This window comes from Triturus cristatus, chromosome 2_1 (genome assembly GCF_964204655.1).
Source record: "Triturus cristatus chromosome 2_1, aTriCri1.1, whole genome shotgun sequence".
In the NCBI taxonomy this organism is placed as follows: Eukaryota; Metazoa; Chordata; class Amphibia; order Caudata; family Salamandridae; genus Triturus; species Triturus cristatus.
Window position 1 is genome coordinate 554,452,572 of NC_140581.1, and position 23,562 is coordinate 554,476,133.

Genomic DNA, 23,562 nt, shown 5'->3' on the forward strand with positions numbered 1-23,562 from the left:
GGCCTACCCAATTACTCCAATGCACCACTCAGCAAAGTTATACACTTGAAACTCGGATACTCTTCACTGTGCCTCACAAATTGGCTGGCTTAGTGCCAAAAACAATGCCATCTACAAGTTGCCAATACTAGTATTCAAATCCATAAACAATCTAGCTCCTAGTTTCCTCCCTGAAATACGTGACACACGCACAAATGTGTAACATTTCTAATGTTTGCATTTGTATGGAATATACTTTTTAAAGATTATGAGTTTAATTCATTTTCTAATAAACGTACATTTTAATGTACTTTTTAAATTAAGTTTATTATTAACTTTTAAATTAACAATACAATGCATATAATTTGTCTAATGTTGAAATAAGTTAATTCATTTAACAAGCTGGCTCAGCTGTGTTCTTATTTTATCACCCTACCTCTATTATTTGTTTTTGGCGTTCATGGCAGTACTTGTTATTGGTCATGTGTGGTGCTTGGCTTACTCAAAGGCTGGGCAGGAGTCCATTTACACCTGTATTGACACCTTTAGAGCTGCCATTACTTTAGAAGCGTATTTTCTGAATAGCAATGATTTTACTCATTTGTGGGTGTGTGTTTATATTACCATGTCCCACCTAAATCCTCCTTAGATTTCTCTACATCCTTCCTATTTTGTAGTAAGTACTTCCATTTCCCAGCCATTCTTCCTTGTCTCTCTCACATTTATTATTGAAACATATACCTAAGTGTGCCACGATTTCTGCTAACGTGGCATAGATCTCTGCACAGAAAAGATATAAGAGGCGGGGGAGAGGTCTCCTTCAGTAGGTTTGTAAATAGCATTTTTTAGTATGAGTAGTACCAATTTATGTACTATAAAATAGTGTGTGAATAGTCCTCCATGTTAATATTTACTCCTTTTAAAACAAAACTGTCTAACCTAAAATACAATGTGTGAACAGTCCCCCATGTTAATATTTACTCATTTTAAACCAAAACTGTCTATCCTAAAATAGAGCATGTAATGAACAAAGTGATTCCTTGGCGTTCACAACTGCGGTTAGGCTATGAAACCGCTACAATGGTGTGTTTGCTCTATCTACATACTCGGTTTATAAAGCACTGGGTCAGTCAATACAACAATCAACTGAAATAACAAAGAAATCATCCTTACAACAGGAAACATTTTCCATGCTATGATAGTGCACAATGAAAGTAATTTGTGTGAATTAATTGACCAGTGACATGGGTCCCATGCTCACTACTCCATTGGATTCAGGCTAGCCTGGCTGATGAGCAGTGATACCCCAAAATCAGTCCTAGGATGCTTGTTTCCGGTCCAGCGAGGAACTGGCCTGGTAATTCAGGCTGAACTGTTTCCATGGGGCGCAGGGTCAAGACTAAATTGCTTATGGCTGGGTCCAAACTGGAAGGGCATTGTGAGCAACAAAAAAAACTATGGATTTAGTCCCAGATCTCTGTACTGTGGGTGAATGTTTGACAATGTTCAGCATTTTGTCCATCATCTTTTTGTTGTATTATATAGATATACATGAAGTAGCGTATTCAAAAGTCACACATGCACAGGTGTTAATTCACCAAAATACCTGGGGTATGAAAGTGACATCTCAAACCCGTGGATCGCCTATGCTATCAAAGGGTTAACTCTTCTTCGATAACTTAAATTTTTATCAGCCTCATATTCTATGCTGAGGGGTTAGGGAATGGTAAAGGACTGGGATTACAGAAAAGACACAGAGAGGACCCTTCGTCAGTCTCTTCTTTCTCTCACAGTCTTTAGGGCTCCTGAGACAAGGAGCAGCAAGGGTGGATGTTACCCCTGGCTACTGTTAATTGAAGACCATGCCTCCATGTGGAGTGAAACATGTGAAATATTTCATTAAAACATTGAAAGCTGAAGTTGACGAAAGACTATCAGTGCCAAACACATTACCACATATAGACTGCATACATAAAAGGCATAGGCGAGCAATTTAAGAATTCAATATATCTGTTACAAATTACGTTCTTATGGTCACTTGAACACCAAACCATCAGTATATATAAATAAATGATCCAGACACATGTTATCACTAAGAAAGCCAGTAACTTTACTGATTTGTCTGCAAAATACAAATTATACCTTATTTTCAGCAGGAGAAACTTTGAAATTGTCCATGTTTGTTGTTCACTACAGACAGCTGAATTAAGTCCCTTGAGATATACAGATGTGGTTTAACTTAGTTACAACATCTTGTCATCTAGCGGCGACAAAGTCCAGCTTATGCCGCGGTGAGTCTCTGTTTCAAATGCTTGCATGTTCCCACTTACAGTCTACTGAATTGATTTTGTTTTGTTTTATGGAAACAAATACCCACAAAAATGAAAGGATACAGCAAACCAGCTGAAGCAATCCAGGTGCTGAGCTCACTTTAATCGGGGTTCAGCTCTGGATACCTCGTGTGAAGCGCAGTTGGACAGCTAGGTTCACACTGATGTTCAATTGCCTACTGAATGAAATTTAGTGCCTTTAATCAGTGTGAGAGAAGTATGGCAAAGACAAATGCCCTTTGGCCACCATTTCAGAATATGGATCTATAAGCAGAAAATAGGTGGCTCAACACTTGGATTGCTCCATGTCTTTGGTAAAATATATCAACAAAAGCATTTTATCCATTGAGCCTAGAGTCTAAAGCAGAGCAACAGGTAACATCCTATGAGTCCTTTGTGAGCCGTGGCAGGAAATTAGCAAAATGTAAGCGATGACATCACAACCGATGGCAAAAATTAATATTGATGAAGTACTCCACATTCAGGCAAGAGCCTTTTTTTTTTAGAAGTGGCTTTTTAGAGCAAAAAGAAAGGAAAGCGAGCAAGACAAAGATGTTTCCATTCGGGGTGGTAAACAATAGGCAGAGTAAGTATTGCATCATGTATCCCCTATAGAGGGACCAGGAGAGTAAGGTAGACAGGAACCTTTCTATAAACTATTTCTTGTGGGTTTAGCTTATTCTACATTGATGTGAAAATTCCAGGAAATTAAATGTTGATCACAGAGAGGTTTTACATATGAAAATGTTAAGAGAAATGCAAAGCAGAGTTTTGTGCCTACGGTGCATACACCTTAAAAGAAGTATGCCAGGGACAAAAATTGAACACGAAAGGCAGAGCTTAGAGCATACAGCATACAGTATACAAAACTTGTTTTACACTGGTGAAATCCCTTTTCTGAAAATATGCTGCTAGATAAAAATGTCGAAGATTTCTCTATGCGCATAGATAGAAACAATGAGGGTGTATATAAAATGCCACCGATTGTGTTCAATAATGAACGATGCCTAATTTTTGAAGCAGCATGGCTCTTCTACGTAGCAGGGCTCTGCCCCCAACTCTTAAATACCAAGGGCTCACAGAAGCCCAAATCAGCTTTACAAATACAATACATGGCAAGTTACATAAGATCAAAGTAGAAAGTTAACATTTACAGAAAGTGATCCTTCACAATCAAGTTGTGCTTTTTATGTTTATTAAATCGGTTTACAAATACATTATAATTCTCGCTATATTGCCATCGTGACAGTAGAACTGATCAGTGCAAACTAGAGGGCCGGTCGGCGTCCACCATTATGCGATTCTATTCTTCCTGTGCAAGCGGAGAAACACTGCCAGGTTTGCTACACACGGCCAAGGGAGCACTCATACCCTACCCTGCTTCCCTACTTAACTTACAATACACTGCGACTGTATTCTACAGAGCGACGCCCCACCCTACATTACATGTGCCGCGGAGGCAAGCTTCAAGGTGCTCCTTTGCTAGTATGGCTATTCTTCATAGTTCCCTAGAAAGACCTTGCCATTGGCAAGTTAGTGCTATCAATACTGATAAAACCCATGTGTACAGAAAAGATGAACTACGGTACGGGATACATTTGCATATTTTAGACAGAGCTAAATTCCACCATTCTTAAACTGGGTACATGAGTACAGCCGCATTGCTACACCGAGGAAAGTGGTTTTGAACAAAGAGGGTGTGTTGCGGTATGTAGATTAGCTTGATCATTTGCTACAATGCACGAAACAATGTTGCTAGGATCTCATTACTATATACAATGGACATCAGTTCCCAACCTGAATGCAAAATCCTGGCTAATTCAACATGGTTTTGGTTATTACTGAATGACTATGCCTAACCTAACAGGTTATCCGTTTGTCCTTTTGTGACATAGTTGACTTTGAATCTGCAAACTGGATGCAGATCTAACTAAAATGAATCCACTGTGCAACTGCACAAGCGTACACCTCTTCCCAACTATTAAGATAACAAAACCTTCTGCTATTACCATAATTAATATATATATATTAGAAAGCTATACACAAGCATGTTAATTTCACAGATTTTTTTAAAAAGGTTCTTAATATTACTTTATATAATTAGAAATACACATTTCAAAAAACAAAACTTCAACGAAGAGAAAAAACTATATCTTGGTTAGCAAAGCATGGAGTTCTTCATGGCTTTAGGGTTGTGCTTTCTGTACAAAAAAAGCCAATTTTTCACTTGTTTTCTTCAGGACTGTGTAAAGTATCAGCGAAGCTATCAAGAAAAAACACATTCTGGCTTAGGTCATCTACAAAAAGCCACAAATGCTTTGCGAAATTTTGTTTTACTTTTCTTTTATATGAAAATAAGCAAAATGCAATGTACATATTTTTATACTTCTATTTTATATGTGTGGCAGACCCAGAGTTTAAACTTAAATATGCCAGCTCGCACGCGTTCCTGAGCACACCTATTTTCATGGGTAAACATGGCGCCCTTTTAAGCGGCTTCCATGCTCTCGCCGGGGCTCCATTTTGCCTAGGTGCACCAGCGCGTCTGTGCCCGTGTCACATACGTTCGGTGGCCCCCTCCAGATTTCAGTGGTCTCCACCACCTCTGGGTCTGACAAAACATCTGTACATTTTCTATATGTTGCATAACAGCTGCTTTCTCTCTCGGTAATTAATTGCCACTTCTGGCGAACTTTTCCTTTAGTCTATTTACATGTAAATAACGTTGAACCTGCAACATGACACTATATTGTAACATACATTTTGCAAGGGAGCACAACAGTGAATACAAGTTAGTCTTACAATCTATTTTGTACACGTGTTCTTTTGTACAACTCAAGTGCTAAGCTTGCTGTCTCATACTTCTCTGCTTAACCTTTTACTGATGCACTGAGGCCATTTGAAAGTACTTTTACAAAAACAGAGTACCTGACTTTTTTTCACACACGGCACATATATAATGCATATCTACCCTTCCCACCTCCCACTCCCCCGTAAATGTATAGCACACACACACTGCAAGAAAAAACGCATATGCAACCATTCCATCATGTCGCCCATCCTTCGGAGAGCCGCATGCGCTTGACTGTGGGACTTTCCCGTTCGTCCGGCGAAGGTCGGAGGAGTCCAATTGGGGAATGGAAATCGTTCCGGTGATCCTCTCGGTCGCTTCCGTCGTAGGAACTGCTGCAGCTGCTCAGACTGTCACCGGGCGATCTCCCCGCCTCAAGACGCGTGTGGTGGTGGTGGTAGCCCGAGGGCGTGTTGGTACGGTCTCTAGGAGGAGAAACAGGTTCTGACTTGATGTTGAGGCTTTGAGTAGAAGGCAGGGAGAGATTTGTACTCTGAGATAAGTGAGTGCTAGTGCAAACTCTGTAGGAGGAAAGGAGACCCAGTTACAGAATGGGGATGCAAGGAGGCCCCCAGACACTCAAATACACTCACTTCAACCCCCAGCGGAAAGATTCAAGCAGATATTAGTGCAGGGCAGTGTGAAAGATGAGCAGGATGCAAGCGATGGCAGGAGGAAGCAGGAAGTGAGGAAGTGAAGGCACGTGCTAGCTGGCCCCTCCCCTTGTTTCGCCCTAACTCTCCTCTTTAAAGTGCTGCAAAACATTAAAAGAAAGTGCAGTGTCGGTGGGAAGCTACCTATCTGTATAGAATTTTAATGAATCTTGTAGAAGTAAAGTCAGGTGCTAGCTACCCCCCTCACTCTAACTCTAACTCTAACTCTTACAATACTGCAAAACATTAAATCAAAGAAAGTGCAGTGTCAGGGTGAAGCTACATGTCTGTATATAATTTGAACTGGATCTTGTACAGTTTAAGTGTAGCAATGAGAGATATGTAAGAAAAAATCTTGGTGAAAACTTATATACAATAAGCACTAGAGTCACATGAATCAAGCCAGTATTTTGTTTTTTGGGTTGCAAACAAGCCAACAGCAGCAGCAAAAGAATGAATGCATCACACAGAAAACTCTTGTTTTTGGGAAAAATAGTATAAAATATATGGCATCCAAATTTCAGCAGCAAATTTCAGCAATTATGCAGGTATAAAGGTCTGATTAGAAGGAACGACTGATCTATCAAATAGCAATAGCATCTGTTAATAATTATCCTAAGGCACTTTCTCTTTAAGAGCATTTTGTGACTTGTAATGCAGATTTATACTGATTTTCTTGAATGATAATGGGCAAACCAGCAACAACTAATTTGAACTTTTTCTGAAATTATTTTCAAACCTATTTGGCTTGGTGAGAATTGGAAAGGAGTAAAGGTTTCAGTCAAGATGTCGACATTTCGGATTCAAAATTGATAATACTTTGAAGTATCCTTTTAAACAAAAAGTTTCTAGTGGTTTCTTGGATTTCAGAGCAAATTTTGGTACCTTCTATTCTTGAGCCTCACGAACAATCTTGTTGCAGGACTAATTGTGCAAGGCCCTTAGAAGAGATTGGTTAATTATTTTTTAGAAAGCTTTGAGGTTTTTGATGAGACAATGAAGAATATATACCAACCAGACACTACCTCAATGGTTTTCGCCACGAGGCCTAAAAGTGGCTTGCGTTTAGATTCCATGGTTTGCTATTAGAGTGCCAGAAATAAGTGTTGCACATTGGTACTGATGTGAAGTGAAGTATATATGGGTGTGTGTTTTTCTAAGTTAGCTTTATATTAGGGGAAAACATAAAAAGAATTGTCCTTTTGGAAACTTCAGCTGATACAAAGAAAATAAAGCAACCAATTGTATCTGAAGTTGATGAAATGTATTGAAATACTTATTTTGCTACAACCCATTTTGACACATGCCGTACACTGAAAATTGGAAAGTCTATAACATGAGTACTTGCAAACATTTTCCCAGGGCCACAAAGTTTGGTCTGTGATGTGACCGAGAGCTGCATTGATGCCAGCAGGGTGGTGGTCAATGGGGGCGGGTGTGAGAGTAGCAGTAATGCTGTTATAAGGGAAGCAAAGCATACAACTAGTGAAGGAAAAGCACAATGTGAAACCAGAAAACATGGGATTAGTACCAGCATCCCCACTTTACCAAATTGCGTGATCCTAGGAAACTGTTTTATTCCACTTTTCCTCCTCTGTCTTCATTAACACATAGAAGAGGAGTTCGAAATACATGAGTTCAGGATGTGTATTGTTCAAAACCTTCTCCTGTGTTTGATTTTAATAAACTATAATGTTGTTCATGTAGAATAGGAACCCAGGCCCATCCAAAGAGTGCACATACCAACTGACTTGCCTCTTAGTTCACTATTGGCATTGTTGTCTGCGTGTGTGTGTGGGGGGGAGCAATAAATGCTTCTAAATTCATACTTGAAGACTATCACTTTAAAAAAATACTTTTCAATGTACTGCTGATGTTAAATTCATACTTGAAGACTATCCTTTAAAAAAATACTTTTCACTGTACTGATATAATCTGATGTACTAAGTTGAAATGGTTCTACGTGTTAATGAAATGCACATTTTTTGATTTTGGAAGAAACCTTATCATATTTTTACACTTTTCCTGTAAGATCTCTTTGAAAATGACGGTGTTCCTAAAGTTAAGTAATACAGAACTCCCTAGTTACTTTCTTTCTTTAACTTCAATTAACCTTTAAATATAGGCATCCCTGTTTATTCAACTTCTTTTTAATATTAGTGCTGAGTCAAGTAAACAGCAGCCCAGTGCGGCTCTTAACCAGAGGGGTGCATGCAAAGGTCTGGAGGGCTGCAGGGCTGCAGGCGGCTCCTGGGCCATACTCTGAGTATCAGTTTCGAACAATGGGACACTTTCCACTGAGTTCAAATCTGAAAATTGTGAGTGATTTCTTTTTTTGAGTAGTCAGTTCCAGTTTTATATCTCGATAAGCTTTTATTAAATAAAAAGTTTTATTTTTTTAAAGTTTCATTTTTAGCGAATTCATGAACTTTGTCTTGAAATTATTTTTTTTATATAAATTGTTTGATTTGATTTTTAAATTCACTAATTGTTGTCAAAGATGGAGTCATTTTTGCCATTTTCTCAGGGTATCTTTTTATTTTTAATGAAATAAAGATGAATTCCACTCCAGTACAACTTAGTGACTACTAGATAGTGAAAATGTAATTCTTTGGAATGTCGATTTTGTTTTGTTTCCATTTGAAGGGTATCTGTCTCTAGTACGGAGGCGCGAGTTTGTAAGTAAACTGTCATGCTGTCTCCATCACCCAGTAAGGGTTGGTGATGGAGTCCAGTCTCTATGTGACAACTAAGACATGCAGCACTTGTTTTACATGTGAGTACCTGCGTGGACAACGCATTACAATATGTGACATTGAAAACCTGCTGCACTTGTGTTACATGAGTACCTGCGTGGAACAACGCATTACAATATGTGACAACTAAGACCTGCAGCACTTGTGTTACATCTGAGTACCTGCGTGGAACAACACATTACAATATGTGACATTGAAGACCTGCTGCACTTGTGTTACATGCAAGTACCTGCGTGGAACAACGCGTTACAATATGTGACAACTAAGATCTGCTGCACTTCTGTTACATGTGAGCACCTGCATGGAACAACGCATTACAATATGTGACAAATAGGACCTGCTGCATTTGTGTTACATGTGAGTACCTGCGTGCAACAATGCATTACAATATGTGACAAATAGGACCTGCTGCATTTGTGTTACATGTGAGTACCTGCGTGGAACAACGCATTACAATATGTGACAAATAGGACCTGCTGCATTTGTGTTACCTGCGTGGAAGAATACAGAGATTAATGGACATTGTTCAAACGTAAATTATACGTTTTCGTGTTTCTGGCAGGAGAAGTTCTATGATTTTGGTTAAGATATATCTCAGTTATTTTCGTTAAAAGGGTGAGGGGCAAAGTTTGAGTTCCAATTTTAATGGAGCTCATTACTCGTTAATGTAATTGTCTCTATCAAATGTGATTTAATGGGGCCCTGCAGCCTGATTCAGCACGAGGCTCAAGGACGAGCTGCTAAAATTAAATACTGCAATTCCAAAAACTGAGTCGCTTTTTAGGGGATTATGGAAAGCAGCATGTGCATTAGAGTTAAGCAAACAAGAAAGCTAAATGAGAATGCCACAATGGCTTTAAAAGTAATTGTAATTCATTCCTTGTACAATTGCTCCACCTGCTGGAAAATGCGTATATTGTAGTTGTTTTCGCTATAGAATGTGTAGACTTGTGATTCTGTATCATGGTTGCTAGCCTTCGACGACAAATGGTAAGCTTACTTTGGCACTGAACACGTCTGACGCACAGAAAAGGTTCAGTGTGCTTATATATCCATAGATATTGAGGCTATGTTGCAATATATCATGCCATCACCGTGGCTCTGAGGACAGTGGGAAGAGCGGGGAAGCATTATATAGATACATCATAACTCTTTACTATATGTATTTTGTTTGTTTTGTCTGAGTTCAGTGGAAAAGGACATTGAATTCAGTATACCATCCGTGGTTCGTTAAAGAGATATTATTCCAAATTCATAGTCCAGGATAACAAGTGGTTTTAGTTAGAAACTCGACTCGGGGTTCCATGTTTTTTAAGGTGTATTTATATTAATTATTTGAACCGCGTAGAGACGTGAGCTGCCTTCGATGGTCATTCCACCAGGACAGAGACCTTATAACCTTTATACCAGGTGAAGCCCCGGCCCACGCGGATCCTGCAGCCCTTAGGGTAGTTCGGCCCGTTCCAAAATGGAAGCGTACTTTCGCACCTCAGACGGGAGCTAGCTGAAAATTGATTAAACTAATGGTGGTGGAATTCTGTTCAGAGACGCTTCAGACTTGTATTCGAAGAATGATTCGTCCGAAAGCCATTCTTGCGCCTTCTTGATTTTCAGACCTCAGAAAAGAAATCGTGGAACGTGTGACCTACAAGGCAGTGCCTGCATACATACATAGTCAGTCTGCCACCAGCGGGCGCGCGGATAATGAGCATGGCAGCTGCAGGTGAGCAGGCTGTGAGGCCATCACTAATCACTGGCACCAATTAGCCTCTGCAGAAGATCCGATTTAGCGAATAAAGAGATTTGTATAGTCGCCGCGATGAATGAACAATCGAGAACAAGAGTGGGGTGTGAAGGGAGTCAAGAATGCACATACGTGTTTTACAAGGTTCCTCGTGGATGGCTGTCGCCAAGCACTTACAGATGAGATCAATAAAAGCCCCCTCCTTTTTCTGGTGGTCGGAAAGCGAGGGCTCATATATCCTCGGTAAAGCTGCCTGAAGGCTGTAAAGCATGGGTACTCACAAACTTTCTCTCGGGGGCCAAATTTACAGTGTGGTTTCTGGCTGAGGGCCGCACCGGTGGGGGCGGGGCCAGTGGGGGGAGGGGGCGGGGCTAGAGCAAAAAAAAACTATGACCATGAGGTTGAACACAGGCCACTGCAGCGGACGCCTTCATCCACTGAGCCACCAGACCCGGTATGCACACATATCTATCTATCTATCTATCTATCTATCTATCTATCTATCTATCTATCTATCTATCTATCTATCTATCTATCTATCTATCTATCTATCTATCTATCTATCTATCTATCTATCTATCTATCTATCTATCTATCTATCTATCTATCTATCTATCTATCTATCTATCTATCTCTCACTCTGTCTCCCGCCCTCTCTATCTATCTATCTATCTATCTATCTATCTATCTATCTATCTATCTATCTATCTATCTATCTATCTATCTATCTCTCTCTCACTCTGTCTCCCGCCCTCTCTATCTATCTATCTATCTATCTCTCACTCTGTCTCCTGCCCTCTCTATCTATCTATCTATCTCTCACTCTGTCTCCCGTATCTATCTATCTATCTATCTATCTATCTATCTATCTATCTATCTATCTATCTATCTATCTATCTATCTATCTATCTATCTATCTATCTATCTATCTATCTATCTCTCACTCTGTCTCCCGCCCTCTCTATCTATCTATCTCTCACTCTGTCTCCCGCCCTCTCTATCTATCTATCTATCTATCTATCTATCTATCTATCTATCTATCTATCTATCTATCTATCTATCTATCTATCTATCTATCTATCTATCTATCTATCTATCTATCTATCTATCTATCTCTCACTCTGTCTCCCGCCCTCTCTATCCATCTATCTCTCCGTTCATCACTCTGTTTGTCTCCCTTTCTCTCTGTCTCTCTCTCCGTCCATCACTCTGTTTGTCTCCCTTTCTCTGTCTCTCTCTCCGTCCATCACTCTGTTTGTCTCCCTTTCTCTCTGTCTCTCTCTCCGTCCATCACTCTGTTTGTCTCCCTTTCTCTCTGTCTCTCTCTCCGTCCATCACTCTGTTTGTCTCCCTTTCTCTCTGTCTCCCTCCCTGTTTGTCTCCCTCTCGCTCCCTTTGTCTCCCTCCCTGTTTGTCTCTCTCTCGCTCCCTTTGTCTCACTCACTGTTTGTCTCCCTCTCGCTCCCTCTGTCTCACTCACTGTTTGTCTCCCTTTCACTCTGTCCCCTCCCTCTCTCTCTCTCCCTCCATCTCCCTCTCTCCCTCTGTCTCCCTCCCTCCCTATCCCTCCCTCTGTCTCCGTCTCCCTCCCTCTGTCTCCGTCTCCCTCCCTCTGTCTCCCTCTGTCTCCCTCCCTCCCTCTGTCTGCCTCCGTCCCTCTGTCTCCCTCCCTCCCTCACACCCTTTGTCCTCCCTTCCTCCCTCTGTCTCCCTGCCTCTCTCTCCCTCCCTCTTTCTGTCTCCCTTTCTCCCTCCCTTCCTCTCCGTCTTCCTCCCTCTCTCTCCCTCCCTCTGTCTCACTCACTGTTTGTCTCCCTTTCTTTCTGTCCCCCTCCCTCCCTCTCTCTCTCCCTCTCCCTCCCTCTCTCCGTCTCCCTCCCTCTCTCTATTGCTCTCTCTTTACCTCTGTCTCCCTCACTCTGTCTCCCTCCCTCCCTCCTCCGTTCTCCCTCCGTCTCCCTCCCTCTCCCTCCCTCCCTCCCCCTCCCTCTGTCTCCCTCTCTCCCTGTCTTCCCCCCTCTCCCTGTCTTCCTCCTCTCCCTGTCTTCCTCGTCTCCGTCTTCCTCCTCTCCCTCTCTCTCCCTCCCTCTTCCTCCCTCTGTCGCACTCTGTCTTCCTCCCGCTGTCACCTCACCCCCTGCTCTCACTCCCTGCTGCCCTCCATCACCTCACCCTGCTGTCCTCCGTCACCTCACCCTGCAATGAGACGGCTTCCAGGGAACGCACACGGCCGCACCCAAGTACTTCACAGGTCTTTTAAAGACCATTCACTTGTTAATGAGACTTTGTTGTATTTCACCTCTTCTTAGCCCCCCTGCATCTCCACTCAATCAGAGGGGAGATGCAGGGGCGCTAAGATGAGGTGAAATACAACAAAGCCTCATTAACAAGTAAATGGCCTTTAAAAGAATCGCCCGGCCTCACAGCTCCGCGCTGCTGTAACCGGCGGTGTTCGCTGACAAGCACAGGGCACAGGCACTATGTCTGCAAGGTCCGCGGGCCGCCAAGGAAGGCTTGCCGGGCCGCTGACGGCCCGCGGGCCGTACTATGAGTACCCGTGCTGTAAAGGGACCTGCACTGGGGTGTGGCTGAGGTTGTCCCTTGCATTCACCTGGAGGCGGTGACGTGGGTGGTGGCCAGTGGCAGTCACGATCAGGTAGTATTTAAACAGGCTGTGGTCGGTTTTGACACTTGTATTTTGTCATCGAGCAGTAATGCAGCTCACAGCATTCCTTGGAGCTCCACGGTAGGGCTGAGTAGTGGGTACAGCTGCAAGGCGCTGTATTTAATTACTGTAACAACTGGGGGGAGCAGTTGCATCGTATGATTTTAAATAAAATCCAGATTGCTGAATTTAAGTCGAAAACCGATATGAAGTCTCTTATCCAATTAAGGAGGGCAGGGGGGTGGAAGTGAATGCTGGTTGTACAAACAGAGACATAGAGAATCACCCGAATTCTTGGGTATCCAAGTGGAGCGAGGCGCTCTGCATCCACTTATGTTTGACATACACCAGTCCTTAATTTATAAAACAATGAGTGCAGGGGCACAATGTTTGTTTAGATGCCCACGGCAGATGCTACTGAATGTTAGCTGTGAACCTAATACCGGGGCATAGTCTTGATTCCACTTCATGCTTCTTTCGTCCCCCACCAGATACTTCCTGCCCTTTTATCTCACTTTTCCAGGTGATTTTACATCCATTTTTCCTTTGTCAGTCTTTCCTACCTTTCTCGTCCTCCTTTTGTGCTTTTCTCTCTTGCTCTGGGTCAAAGTCTGATGAAGAGAAAAGTGCCAGTCCCCAAATAGGAATGCCAGTGGGCCCCACCTGCAAGCACTAGTTCAAATTAAGCACTGGTGGCACATATAGTTGAAGGAGCTCAGAAAAATATGCATCACCTGAGATGGGCACGTGGATTTTATGGCACCAGCATATTAGTGACCGTAGAGCTGAAATGCATAGTTGCTAACAAACTATATGAACATCAACATGGACAGGGAACACTATGGTATCTTGGAGGAATCATTGTAATGCAGAGAAGGCACAGGGTTCAGCTTACGGCCTCGTCCTCCTGTTATAAAGTTACATTGATGGACAAGCTTTAAAAGAAAGTTCTTGTTCTGTGACCATTAAATGCAATGAACAACAAAGTGAAAGGTGGAATGCTTGAATTAATCTCAGCCACTGTTGATCCCAGTCCATCATTTTTTACCCACTATGCCCCCTGGATAGACTGCCCATCTTATGCAAGTCAGAACTGATGCTGATTCTCATAGGAACAGTACATCTGGAACTGCCAAGTAAGACCTCTCCAGAAGGGAACACAAGCGACCCCAGACCAGTTTCAGCCCATAGGTGTTTGTCATTAGGGTGCAGCTTGAATTTTATGCAGCAGTGAGCACGGGGCCCACGTCTGGTCATACCCGTCACACTTGGGGCAACACCTACTACAAACAACAAGGTGATGGATGGAATTAACCTGAGCTACTGGCAATTGGTCGGCCTGCACTCCATGCCATCATTTTTTGCTGACTATTCCATTCTAGACAAAGGCCCGCTCGTATTCAAACGAGTACTGACCCTGCTCCTCATTTAGAGGCCATAGATGGGGGAAGGGGGCTGTAATAAAAAAAACACAGCTAGATAGATTTTCCTAATCAGCTGACGTTTTTGTTGCGCATTACGCCATCAAATGCTACAGCATTCGCATATCTAATTGTATATCTCTCTCTGAGTAAAATTAAAATAATTTTTCGGTAAGGCCATATTGTTATGTTATGTTATTAAAATTTCTAGAGCGCTCTGCTACCCTGGGGTGGCCTGGCGCTGTACACTACCTACCTAAGGGAAAGCTGAGAGACTTGAGGCTAGGAGTAGCCTAGGCAAATAACTAAGATTTCAATCCCTTCCTAAACGGGAGAAGTTCAGTGGAATTCCTGAGATGAAAAGGAAGATTATTCCAAGCCTTAATGGCACAATGATAAAAACTTCCCCCACCCCAGCTTACTTTCTTAAAGCGGGGGAGGAGAACAAGTCTTAAGTGCATAGAGCACAATGCCCTCCCCGGCACATACCACTGAATGGAGTGTCTCAAGAAGTCAGGGCCCATGCAATTGAGGGATTTAAACACAATGCACATGGTTTTAAACTGAATGCGAGATGAAACAGGTAGCCAATGAGGCCCGCCCTAAATGCAGATAGTGCTTCGGAGACCCCGGCTCACCTGTCGGGGATTTCTTGATATATGAATTCGTAATGAGACTTCAAAGGGGAAGCCACTCAGACTATCACGGTTAACATTCTAAGGTGAGTTTTACAAGGAGGCTGGTGCGACGATACTCAGTGAAATCAAAACATATTGGTTCATTCTTTTTCCTAAAGGATGCTGTATCAATAATGGTGTTTCTGTGACTAAACGCTTCAGATTACACTTATGATGTTATGATATTTAGTTCTTTTACGTGTTTGTGGTTTATTTAATCATTGTATGTTTTAAATGTTTTTTGGGTGTGCTGGGTCTCAAACGCGAGTGTGCCCACACTTTTTCTAAATGACTGCACCAATTTCAGAAAGCACGCTTTGATATTTTACTCCAGAAATGTCTCCCACGGCCACTAGGAGTCAGCGGTACACAGATAATCCATTCCACGTCCATAATTTGATCACCGCAGTTTATGAAATTGGTAGCATGGAAAAGCCCGGAGGAATGACACGACTCCCTGTCACAACAACACGTAGACAATTTGAAGCGGTTTGCTCGGCTCCAGGCCGAAGCTGCTTTGCCTGATGACTGTTAGAAATGTATGCAGTGTGAAAAGAACTTTGATTGAAGCTTCCGAATGCATGCCAGTGTGCAAGGCGTCTAGCCCCTTACATTAAGTCCAGGCCTGGCTGCCCTTATTAAATGTGATTTCCGCAGTGGAGTGGGCGCAGCTGCCAATTTTGCACTGTGGCAAATTAGCGAGTTTCGATCAATTGCTGGCCGGCACGGAGCAACGCGTGAACTTCGAAATGCCGCCTAATGCACTGCAAGACGGATGGAATGCTTCTTTGTGGAGACATCGCGAGAGAGAGCCGGATCTTACATCAGCAGGTCATTGATGATGACCATGTGTGCGCATTCACAACCTTTCATGGGTATCAGGCCTGAATCAAGCACCCTTTCACCCCTGAAGAAATCACAGGGATGATTCCTTGTCGCCTGCTTAGCCAGTCACCACATTTCCATTTTCTGCTATTGTGCAAAGGGGAGGACAAAGAACTGAAGCTACAGAAGGGAAACAGGATTCTTAGGGCCCATCTGCATCTCTCCCTGTGTTAACTGTGACCCCTGAGGCAAGAGCTTGCTGGGCAGTGGCACCAAAGGGCAAGCCTGGATACCTCTCTTGGCATCTATATCGATAGAGAGAAGGTGCTGGTCACGTACGCATCTGATTGATTACGGATCACGCCCTGACACATATGATACATGGAGGACAGCAGTAATGTTCAATAGCAGCGCCATATGCTGCCACGGGACCACATGCAGGCTCGCGGCTCCAAGACGAACCGCGCTCCTGCTGCAGTGGTGCCAGCAGACTCCCAGAAGCACTGTGAACAGACATTCATGCACCAGATGTGACGGCTGATAACTGTCATTCACACATGGCATAGCCGTTCTCCTCAATTACTGGCCCCTTTCAGAACCGCTGCTTTGAAGACTTCTGATCCATAGCCTGAAACACGTGTCTAGAGATACACAGCACTGGCTGCAGCAACAACGGTGAAAAACAAAAGACTGTCACTGAAGGGTTATCATGCACTGCATTTACCATAATTCATTGGGGCGAACTGAATGCTGGGATTAGAGGCAGTGCACTCCCACCCTCTTTTTATTTCTAAAGGCTCCCTTGAGCTAAAGAGCTGAAGAGCCCTGGCTGATGCACCTGCGCCCATACAGAGACCTGAGAAGACTTCCAGCACCCCCAAAATGACGTGTCTCTACTGAAGAAGGGCAACTATCCTGAAACAAGTGTCTTGAGATACACAGCAAGCAGCAACAAGAGTAAACAAGTAAAGACTGTCACTGAAAAAAGTGTTGCCATGCACTGCATTTACGCGGATGCATTGGGGCGAACTGACTGCTGGGCTGTGAGGTAGTGTGCTCACACCCTCCCTTTATGTGTAAGCTGGAGCAGGGCTATATCATAATAATAATCAAAATGTCTGGGGTTGTGTAAGTTAGAGAAGGGATATATCATAATGCTGATAATGTCTAGGGATGTGTAAGTTAGAGAAGGAATATATGATAATGCTGATAATGTTGGGGGTGTAAGCTGGAGTAGTGATATATCATAATGCTGATAATGTCTGGGGACATGTAAGTTGGAGCTGAAATATATGATGATGCTGATAATGTCTGGGGGTGTGTAAGTTGGAGCACAGATATATCATAATACTGATAATGTTGGGGGTGTAAGCTGGAGTAGGGATATATCATAATGCTGATAATGTCTGGGGACATGTAAGTTGGAGCAGAAATATATGATAATGCTGATAATGTCTGGGGGTGTGTAAGTTGGAGCAGAGACATATCATAATGCTGATAATGTTTGGGGACATGTAAGTTGGAGAAGAGATATATCATAATGTTGATAATGTGTAAGGTTTGTAAGTTGAAGCCGGGATATTTCATTGCTCTGATAATGCCTCAGTGTATGCAAGTCAGAGCAGAGTTATATCACAATGCTGATAATGTCTGGGGATGTCAAAGTTGGAGCAGGGATATATCATAATGCTGATAATGTTTGGGGACATGTAAGTTGGAGAAGAGATATATCATAATGTTGATAATGTGTAAGGTTTGTAAGTTGAAGACAGGATATTTCTTTGCTCTGATAATGCCTCAGTGTATGCAAGTCAGAGCAGAGTTATATCATAATGCTGATAATGTCTGGGGATGTGGAAGTTGGAGCAGGGATATATCATAATGCTGATAATGTCTGGATGTGCGTATTTTGGAGCAGGGATATGAGATAAAACGGATCGTAGTTGAGGACACTTGAGTTGGAACAGACACATGTCATGGTCCTGATTCTGTCTGGATAAGATGAGCTTATGTGGTACAGCTGATTTTCTTGAAAGACCATCTGGACCATTGAACATGGTCAGGATCATGCCGTGGTGCTGATAATCTCTGCAGATATGTGAGTTAGTATGAGAACATATCATAAGACTGATGTTGCCTGGATCATGAAATCTGATGCTGGTGCGTCAAGGTGCGGAGCAGTACTATATGTAGGCATGCGAGTTAAGACTGGTGCAAGTCATGCTGCTACATCTAGGCAAGTGAGGGTCTACAGGGATGTGTGGAGATAATCCAGGGGTGTGTGGCAATATTATTTGCAGAACATGTGAGATAGTGCACTGACATTACATATTTGTTTAATGAGCATATGTGAGAAGATGCCATTATAATGACATTTATTAGGAATTGTGAGATGGTGTGCAGTGAAATTGATTCTCACGTGCTGGTAAAAATATTTGGACCCTTGAAGGGATTTCTGAGAGCCCATTTAGCATCATCTAAAACCTATGTTTACGTTAAGAATGTACTTTAAAAAAAACCTTCAAAATGCAGAATCCGCTCCACTGTGTTTTGATTACTGTGGAAAGCCCTAATCCTCTCTTTCAGTTGTGACCTGCTTGCTTTCAGCGACAAAGCAAATAAAGTAGTCACAGATTTGTCTGAACTTTACCTTCAATATAATGGACGCGGATGCACTGTGATAGAGAAACTAATTATCAAACAAACCTGATACCTAATTTTCGGGTGTGTGACTGCTAATAGGAACCAATAGCTACTGTCACACAGTAGGAAAAGGATTCATACGACGAATAATTACTCCTCCCTCCAGACAGCGGCAGTGGTACAACAGTAGTTAAACAGGAGAGATACTTTCCCTGGTTTTAACTAAGACACAACGTCCGCACCACTCAAAAGTGGCACTGGGGAGAACAATGAAACAATATTCTCCCGAGTCTTAGTGAGACTGTGGCCAGACTGAATAAAGCTACAAGCCACTGATAATTATTTCCAAATTTCGGATACACATCACCAAGAGGGATTATACACCCTGTTAGTACTTCAAGGAGGGAGAAACAAATCCCTTATCTTTGTTTCCTGAGAAAGGTGGTTTCTAAATAAAGTGACTTGCCACCGAAACGCGTCGACGCTGAGCACCTCTGAATCCAATCACGAGAAATCATTGGAATAAATAAATCTTAATATTCACCAGGATTTTATGTAGATTGTTGGATCAGTCAATCCAACAGCTTTCTTAGAACTATGCAAAAAGGGTGCCCCGTTAGGATTTGCCGTCTTCTGATTTGTCATTGTATATATTCTGTGTTTTTTTTTAAATATTTGCACATATTGTTTTTATTGTCTATTGTATGCGATATATGAATTTTATACCTTTTTATGTTTGTGAACACCAAAAGTGTATTGTGATATGTGTCTTTTTTGATAAATCAATTAATCCCTTGATACTACATCTCGATTTTTGTGGTATATTAATCTGTGGGGTTGGTATATTTATTTATGTATTCTGTAGATCTAGTGTGTTTGAGTCAGAGAGTGTTTGATATTGGATTTCCAAGGGGTTATCACACTTTCTCTACAGATTTGTGTGACACCATATATAGGGAGCTTAATTATGTGCCATCCTCTTGTACCCTGTGCACCCCATTACTACATCAGAGCCAGCACAACTCATGCATGCCAGTACAGTCCTGTACTGCAGCATTGGACGGTGTAGGGACATATGACATGACTGTGATGGTGGTGCTATGGATATGACATAGGGTTGCGCGTCAACGTCCCACTGCAGGACTTTGCTATGATTTGTAATGTGACTGTGGAGTGAACATGTGTTTAAATAAGTTTGAATAAGTGGGTAGGCATTGTTATTATCCCTATCTCTTTGCATTTCTCCTACAGGAATCCCACATTATGGACTACTTTTAGTGTTTAGTTTTCTATAGCTGTTGTTACTGTGCAAAAAACACAGATAGAGCCTGGATGGAATGGTCACGGTTTTGTTAGCACTGGACCACGCCCCCTGGTCAAGGATCAGAAAAAGACACACAAATTGCTGACACACTTTGACCGGACGTATTGATGGATGAAGCCTGAAAAGTGAACTTGTTTCCTGTCGATACTGTAAAATAAAGATTCAAAATGTCTGTTTTGTGGGCTGCATTTCAAGTGCATTAAATCTCAAATAAAAGAGGGGGTTTGGGGATTTTCTACATCTTTATTCAATTGAAATCACTTTTAATTCTATCTTTATCGACTCTTTACAACACTCACAAGTTGCACTTCCATTGTGTTTTTATAGTGGGAGCCCCTCTTAAATGTTGTGACTGCCTTAAGAGTGAAGAGTACACAAACCGTTGTATGGTAATTTAGAATTAAGAAAATTCGATCAGGTTTAAAAAAGCTGGTGAGGGGATGAGAGTAAGGACTGAGTAAAGTGGGTCTCCTTCTGCTCCAGGGAATCTCTTTATAATAAACAGCAAGGAGGCCAGTTTTAAAGGGCCCACCCTATGCGGATATTCGCTTTTGGACACTCCATTTCCCTACCTTGTTTTTCTGCCGGTTTTTTTAAAAAGAGGATCTTTCATTCTATGTGTTTAGCAGTCCCGGTCAGTGCAGGTAAAAGCAGTGTGGCAGTGGGGCAGGTCAAGTCGACAGACGAAGGAATATGGAAAATAAAAAATTTTAAAAAGAGAAAAACACTTACCTCCGACTCAGCGATGTGGCGAGCACAAGGTAAGTGGTTATATATATATATATTTTTTTTTTATTTTCCCTATTCCATCGCCTGTTGACTTGCCCTCTACCTCGCCCCACTACTCTTATCTGCACCGGGTGCGACTGGTGTATAGCTCCTGTAAAATAAATGATATGTTCCTAAAGGCTTGCGTGTGGCGAGCTGACCATCAGATGAATATAAATATATCACTCGCTTCGCGTAGAAAGGGCAAACTAAGAGTGGCAAAATAGGCAGATCTCTTTTAGAAGAAATAATTTCTTAGGTTTTACTTTGCTTCTGCTGCTGAATCCTTAGGGGATTGATAATTCGACAACAAAAGAGCACGGAAGAATGCATACAAGCAAACAATGGCCCTTATTTATAAGAAAGTAATGCAGCGAAGTGCTGCAACCTATTTGGCTGTCCTGCGTTGCATTACTTTCAAAGGAAAGGAATGCATCATATTTACAACAATATGAGGTATCCTTGAGCTCGCCCCTAAGCTGCGCACAATTGACTGCCTTGCGCCAACCCAAGCACCCTTGCACCGTGGTGCAAGGGTGTCTGCATTGTGGGGATGATTGTTTTTGTGCAGGAAGGGACACCTTCCAGCAAAAAAACAATCACAAAAGGTATTTTCCTCTTTCTATGCATGCTGCATCCTAGAAAGAGGAAAAAACAAGGAGAAATAAAAGTATTTCTCTTTGTTGCACCTCCTAGGATTCTGACAAATTCCCAGGTTTACGAAATGTTGTAAATCTGGGAATGTAGCAGAATCCATGGGTGTTGCGTGGGAACACCCACAGCAAAACCCATGAAACGCTCCTTTCAGGAAAAGTGCTCCGTGAAAAGGGACCATGTTTCCAAGATTATAAAAAGGCATGCATGGTGGATTTACGTGGCCCTGTAAATATGGCACACCCAACTGCATCAAAAAAAGTGACGCACCGGCGGCACAAGGGGCTTGTAAATAAGCCCCAATATGTTTAAGCTGGCTGACACCAGATGCTTAAAAAGTATATGACATGAACAGTGGCCTTGATGCAGAGCTGTGACTGTGCTTTGATGATTACAGCAAAGGTTTGGACGGGAGAAAGAATGGAGGGTGGGGCTGTTTCTGTTGTAGGTGACTCTTGTGAACACTATGTAACACGAGTGTCCCTTGTAAAGTGAGACAATATACTTACCCGAGTTGACTGAGTGCAGACGGTGCCATGTTGTGGAGGTGGTGCTGTTGCCAGCCAGTCACAGAACCAAGATGGAGGGCGCTTGCTGTATTAAACCCAGACAGAGATGTTAGGTCTGCACTGCTCAGCGAGTATTCTGGAAGCAAAGAGAGAAACAAAGCAAGGAAACTTTGAATATAAGTGCATTCTATACAATCAAGACATCAAGCGAGGTAGACTGACAATCATTCTATAAATTATATTTATCAAGTGTAACACTTTACATCTAAAACTTTCCAAACAATTCCCTCTCTGGACCAGACTCACTGCTCCTCTTAGTGGACGCAAGCTAACTTCTCAAGGCAAAACAGAGTTAAGCAGAGGGGGAGAACCCCACAGTAAAGGACGATGGATAACACTAGCTGAATACAATCACAAAGGCCAGCCTTGCCATTTTGCTTTGCATGTCTTTAAAGGTAGATTGCGGGGATCTGGTGTTTATTTGCAATGGTGTTCATAGGAACATGGTGTGGTATTAGTAGCTAAAGGTGACAATAGGTGGCAAAGGAGTTCGAGGTGATGGCACAAAGTGATCACCGATGCCTACATAAGAGGTACCAAGGTCATTGTCTGACCCAAGAACAAAATTCAGAAACTATGCTTTGTCACTTGGGCCCAGGCTTATAAAAATCTAAGGGTATAGTTACTAATATCTCACGCAGAGCAGCAAGCCAAGTTGATGTGCTGCAATGCCTGAAAGGGAGAGAGCAGAAATTCTCCATATTTACATGACATGGAGCATAAACATCAAAGCAGACACTCATGCACCAAGGGTGCCTGCATTACAGGCGAGATTGTTTTTGAGCAGGAAGGGACATCTTCCACCCCAAAAACTATCTTTAGAGCATTTTCCTCTTTCTACATGTGCTACAGAATGCAGCGCACTTAGAAAGAGAAAATATCAAGGAGAAATAACGATATTTCTCCTCATTACACCTTACTAGGGAAGGAGCAGCATTATGACGCATTCCCAGGTTTTCTAGCTTTATGAAATCTGGGAATGTGCCAAAATCCATGGGTGAATGCATGAGAATGCCCATGGAACCACTCCCAGCTTGAAATGTAAAAATGCGCAGCACAAGCAGCTGCGTTACATTACATTTCTTTACAAAGCCATGCAAAGTAGCACAAATCACCCCAGGTGTGGCTTTTTAAATATTGCTCAAGCCTTTGTGTTGAACTTGAGTCACAACAATGCAAAGGCTTGATAAATCTGGGGCTTAGCTTGGATAGCTGCATGATGCAAAGAGGGGAAATATGATGTAAATGGAACAATTGGCAATAATGACCAACTTTCAGCCGCAAAAGGATGTTGTAGCAATACCTTGACAAGTAGCGTGAAACCTTTGATAATCTGTGCAAAGTGGGCAAACAGCCCTGAGGCTTCACCTCAAGGAACACCAATGAACAGAGTAAACACCACAAGGATGCCACTCAAACCCAGGGCAAATAACATCCTGTAAAGTAGGGACAAAAGGGGTTTTCATGGAATATGAGCACAAAACAAAAGCAGGCGGACACAATGACCAAAAGGTAAATCCAGAGTTATTAATGCGTAGTAAGTATAATTTCCATGAAATGTCATATGTTGCATGATTTACGCGTGGTAGTTGTTTGTACATAGATCAATACTGGAATCCATCATCACTTGCATTTGTTTCCGGTTTGTGCAACAAAACACTACAGGTTTATCTTGGTTTAATAGGAAATAGAAACTGAAGTGA

At 42.2% G+C, this 23,562-nt stretch overlaps 1 protein-coding gene across 21 annotated transcripts in view; it reads right to left on the reverse strand.

Moving 5' to 3' along the window:
- Window positions 1-2,065: 2,065 nt before the first annotated feature.
- MEF2C (myocyte enhancer factor 2C) overlaps window positions 2,066-23,562 on the reverse strand; it is a 545,031-nt gene continuing 523,534 nt past the window's right edge. For 13 of the 21 annotated variants that reach the window (XM_085632432.1, XM_085632440.1, XM_085632444.1 and 10 more), the window contains 2 exons: window positions 21,800-21,935; window positions 2,066-5,681 (listed from right to left, as the gene is read on the reverse strand). In XM_085632432.1, coding sequence (XP_085488558.1) covers window positions 5,357-5,681; window positions 21,800-21,935 — 461 coding nt within the window. In that variant the 3' untranslated portion in view covers window positions 2,066-5,356. The remainder of the gene's footprint in view (window positions 5,682-21,799; window positions 21,936-23,562) is intronic. The other 8 variants (XM_085632450.1, XM_085632449.1, XM_085632448.1 and 5 more) reach the window with 2 other exon arrangements.